Source organism: Scophthalmus maximus, chromosome 9, assembly GCF_022379125.1.
Source record: "Scophthalmus maximus strain ysfricsl-2021 chromosome 9, ASM2237912v1, whole genome shotgun sequence".
NCBI classification, from domain to species: domain Eukaryota; kingdom Metazoa; phylum Chordata; class Actinopteri; order Pleuronectiformes; family Scophthalmidae; genus Scophthalmus; species Scophthalmus maximus.
Window position 1 is genome coordinate 16,019,890 of NC_061523.1, and position 5,118 is coordinate 16,025,007.

Consider the following 5,118-nt stretch of genomic DNA (forward strand, 5'->3'; position numbering starts at 1 on the left):
CCAAGCAAGCAACAAGTCCTCTTCATGTCTTCTCCTCTTCACTGCTCAGATCACATCTTTACACCATCCTGCTCGTATATATGTAATTGTTTAATGTCATCTCTTGCTGATGTGCATCACCTTAGTCTGGATGCTTTCCAACCGATTCAGAATGTATATAAATGTAATTACATCGGTTGAATTTGTGAATATATGATGTATTCACATACGTACAAGAACAAACATGAGAGAGATGTATTTATCAGCTCACTTAAATAAGAGATGACTGCAGAAAGAGATGAGTCAGTTGTGAGTCTGGTCCTGAAATAACTCAGTGTTTTTGCATGTTGCTTTCAGTGAAGGTAGTTACTCATTAGGACATGACCAAACACATCCCTCCCGACTGACAGCAGGAATGTCACTGACCTCTAAATGGTATCATGACTGCAATGATGTCATCACCTGTAATCATACTGGGAATTTTTGGGGCGACATCCAAATCAGAGGGTTGCAAAGTTAAAAGGTTTGTCTTTAATAAACCGAATGTTTAATCGTGAGAGAGAAAAAAAAGGATGAGATTGATTAACATGCAGCAGATAGCCAGTGCCTGAGGAGAGATTTCCTTGAAAAATGTGCACACACCCTATGTAGGCATATCAACGCTTACGACAAAAGAACAGTCCTCAAATAAAAGGAGATTTCATGGAAATTTTTTCTACATTTTTAAAACCTTATTTTGAGAAATATACCAGCAGCACCATCTTGTTTTTGTGGAACCAGAAGTAACCATATTTGGAGGATACCACAAGGCAAAGATAAGACTCCAGTCTCTCACTGTATCAGGATAAGACACATAACCCCAATAATATCACAACATTTTTAGACATTACAGATTAACAAGTAACATATAACATGTTAATTAGAGATATTTTAGTGGTGCTGGTATAGTAGGAATTGGCTCTCTATGAAGCGGCCCCTGCTGACTGGGCTAAACTAAGCTAAGCTAACTGGCTTATTCATATTCTCATATTTACCGTACAGAAGGGATCCCGCATTTTTGCCGAAATGTGGAACTTTTCCTTTAACAATTGATAAATTCATATATAATCTGATCAAACTAGCTCTGTGTGTTAACATGTTTTCCATCTGCGGTGCTGTACAGTAAATCCATCCACCCTGCACCACCCACTGAATGGGTTTCTGATGGAGAACATGCTTTGTCAGTGGCCCACTCACATTCCAGACACGTTGACCACAGAAACTCACACAAGTACACAAACACAGAGAGACGAGCTCATCACCACCGGGCCGACCCATACGCACACAAGTCGCTGCTGCATCTCTGAACGGGTCAGTTTCTATATGTGGGGGGCGAGGAACAGTGTAAGGAGCATGTTATAGCAAAACTTTACTGGAAAATGATACTCAGAATTTGATTTAACCTAAATATGATACAGTTTCTGATCTGGTGTTATTCACTGCCTACACTTAGGACTTATCGAGAAAGTTTTAAATTGGAAACAACATCTGAGGAATCATAATGATAATTGTATTCGTCAAAGCAGGAGTGACACACACCACAGTCCCGGCGTAGGATCTGGGAACTGAACTTCATAAAGGTCAAAGCTCTGATGTGAACCAGGTCACATTTTGTGTGCATCTGTGTGTCTCAGTGTAAAACCATAAAAGGCTCATTCAAACCGAGTGTGATTATAGTTTTTGGGTTATTGGAGTGGTTATGATCCGGTGTGCCACTGTGGGTCAGTCGACTTTTAGCCTCATCCCACTTAAGTTTATTGTGTGTCTGAGACAACAAGCGCTGCTCATCCTGCCTGCTTTTATTCCTTTATGATCAGTCTTTACAATTCCAGGCCTTGTGCGAATCATGCAGAAAAAATAAAATAAAAACTCTAGGAGACGGAGCAAGCTATAGTCTGCCACAGCTCAATAAAGCAGGTGTTGGCGTTTCATACAAGCCGTGAGGGCTAATGTACAGCTGGGCAAATATTAACTTATAACATTTCAGTATGGATTGCCACCATGTGTTGTCATGGCAACGAATGTCATTTCTGAGAAGCAGGAAGGATTAAGGTGCGTTACATAAAGTACACATCAGACAGATAAGCAGCTATTTATAAAAAATGAAACTGCGTTTTTTTCCCCCTGAAATTAGGTGGTAATGAAACTGGAAATGGTGCAAGAACGGTCTGGGTGCTTCGGGGGCGTCAGTTCTGTCCACTCAGCGTGTGCGACTTCCCTTTTCCTCCGTGTAAGCTCAGTGCAGCCTCCTCTCTCCGTGTCTCCTGCGCCCCGGGGTCCAACGCCGCAGCCATGGACACCGACACGACCTCCACCCGAGGGGCGCGTGTCTGACGCGGCCCGGCTGGGACCGTGCGACGGAGCCGCTCGCCTGAAAAAACGGGACACTTTGCTCCGATCAGACGACGTCTCTGTCTGTGGCCCGAGGGCGACTTTTCCCAGATCCCGTCGGGGTGAGTACAGCGACAGAGTTACCACTACTTGGTTCACTCCAAGTGAGCATGTGGGTCGGGAAAGATCGAAGAAATGTCGAGGTGTTAAAAACCCGCCTTTGTGCCATCGTGCGTAAAACCAGATGTGGAGAACTTTGGAAAACCGCACAGATGCGGATAAACAGCGACTTCGTCGTCACTTCGACTTTTTTAACCTGGAAAGTAACAGGTGCAAAACACTTTTTAGGTTCGTGTGCTTTTACAGCAATAGCCAATTTTAATTTTTATGTCCCTTTACAACTGTTTAACGACTGAAATGTTGTTGCCTATATTTTTTTCACCACTACTTTTTCCTTTTATAGCTGTAAAGATTTATACATAAAGAGAGCCCAAGGTGGCATCTTCAAATATCCATACTTGAAAAGATTGATATAAGCTGGAGAAAATTTTTACTTGGAAAAACTTAATGTGGGCCAACTGTGGTTGTACATTCATTTTTTGTCAATAAACACACCAAATAATCAGCAGACCTTTTCATTTCTTATTTCTTATTTCTTATTAAAGTGCAAAAGTCTTTTCTTCTTCGTAGGTTTGGACATCTGCTGGCTTCCAAAGTGCTACGCTGCTCCGTCACGACAGTATGGAGACAGTCGTCGGCAGCCCTGGCACACGCAACCAGTTCGCTGTGTCCACCTCCGTCTTCAACTCCAGCTGTCACTTCGATGAGGAGTTCAAATACATCCTGCTGCCGGTGTCTTACAGTCTGGTGTTCGTGGTGGGCTTCGTGCTCAACGCCGCAGCTCTATGGATGTTCCTGAAGATGCGTCCGTGGAACACCAGCACAGTGTTCATGTTCCACCTCGCCCTGTCGGACTTCCTGTACGTCTTCTCCCTGCCCACCCTCATCTACTACTATGCCAACCGCAACCACTGGCCCTTCGGAGTGGCTGCCTGCAAGATAGTGCGCTTCCTCTTCTATGCCAACCTCTACTGCAGCATCCTCTTCCTCACCTGCATCAGCGTGCACCGCTACCTGGGCATCTGCCACCCCATCAAGGCGATGACCATGGTGAAGTCTCGCCATGCCCACCTGGTGTGTGGCATGGTGTGGGGTGTGGTGACCGTGTGTCTGGTGCCCAACCTCATTTTCGTCACCACGTCCAGTAGGAACAATGACACGCTGTGTCACGACACAACCAACCAGGAGGCCTTCGGGAGGTATGTGGACTACAGCTCCGTTGTCATGGTGCTGCTGTTTGGCGTCCCGTTCATGGTCATCATGGTGTGTTACTGCCTGATGGCGCGGGCCCTGTGCCGGCCCCGGAGCGGGTTGTCCGCCAGCCAGCAGAGCGGCAACTCGCGTCAGAAATCCATCAAGCTCATCATCGTGGTGCTGGTGGTGTTCGGCGTGAGCTTCGTCCCGTTTCACATCACGCGGACCCTCTACTACACCTTCCGGGTGCTAGATCTCAACTGCAAATACCTCAACATTGTCAACTTTACGTACAAGATCACCAGGCCGCTCGCCAGCGTCAACAGCTGCATTGACCCCATTCTGTATTTCCTGGCTGGGGATCGCTACCGCTCCAAAATGATGTCTGTTCTGACGGGGAAAAGACAGGTGACCGGCAGTCACACACCCGAACAGGCACGAACTCAGCCGAACCGTAACCATGGCATCGCTCTGGTCTATTGTAACCCAGCCCTCGAAGCCGGAGGAGAGGTGGAGAGATAGTGGCAAATCTGTTGCGAAAATCTAAAAGCACAAGTCTTGAAGATTTCTGCTCCGCACTGAGCTAACATTTCTAATGCCACACACTCAGAAAACACCTCTTTCATTTTCCTTTTTTTTTGTACGGAGAAGTCTGGAACTATTTTACGGTAAAATGTACTAACAGTGTATGCTTCCACCACTCCTTCAAATGTATCTATTTGTGTTTAACACGCTCAAAGACCATATTTCAATTCCTCTCACGAAGTGGATTCATACCTTTTCCTGAGCGTACAGTCTTCCACCATAAAGGAATTATTACTCTAAACTCAGTAACATGCAACAACAGTATTTACGCTGCTGTACAGTCTTTGTCTTTGTGGGAAATAAAGCCTATGCAGAAGTGACACACTCATTTGCTTTGGTCACAGGGGCCTTAAAGTTAATCAGAGGTAATCCATGCAGTGAATTAGTTTGATTACACACATTGATCTGAATATTAAAGCAAAGGTTACATCTTTACCCAGAAACGGCAACTACTCCCCTTCCCAGCTGTTTTTGTCCATCAGCATTCACAGCTGCCTTTGCTCCGCCGTGAAGAAAAGCAGAGAGGGACTGATCTGGATAAGACATAGCTTTTCAAACCGCCCACGCCTCATTAGAGGGGTAAGGGGTTTTTCCTTTTCTCCTGTTACCTTTGGGGCTTATACAGGCCTGTCTCTCTCAGTAATTTAAGGAGAACTTCTTGATAGCTTTGCAGGATGTGAAAGAGAGTCAACACATGAGTTACTGTGTTTGTTGTATGTCGCATATCCTTGTGTGCCATGAACTGGCACACAAAGATCAGGCAGTGAATCTTTCCTGCCTGGTCATGAGTTACCATCAAAGTCTAATTTCTTACTCTACTCCCCCTCATTAAAAAAACAATGACTTTATTTGACATATATTTGAATTTAT

At 45.1% G+C, this 5,118-nt stretch overlaps 1 protein-coding gene across 1 annotated transcript; it reads left to right on the forward strand.

Moving 5' to 3' along the window:
- The first annotated feature begins 2,054 nt into the window (after positions 1-2,054).
- On the forward strand, positions 2,055-4,568 carry p2ry4 (pyrimidinergic receptor P2Y4). The gene is made up of 2 exons (XM_035649093.2): positions 2,055-2,471; positions 3,040-4,568. Exon 2 carries the CDS (start codon positions 3,091-3,093, stop codon positions 4,183-4,185), a length of 1,095 nt encoding a protein of 364 aa, XP_035504986.1. The 5' UTR covers positions 2,055-2,471; positions 3,040-3,090; the 3' UTR covers positions 4,186-4,568.
- The last annotated feature ends 550 nt before the right edge of the window (positions 4,569-5,118 follow it).

Excerpts from the sequence above, each read along its gene's own strand:
- p2ry4 (XM_035649093.2), top strand. The coding sequence starts at position 3,091 with ATGGAGACAGTCGTCGGCAGCCCTGGCACACGCAACCAGTTCGCTGTG.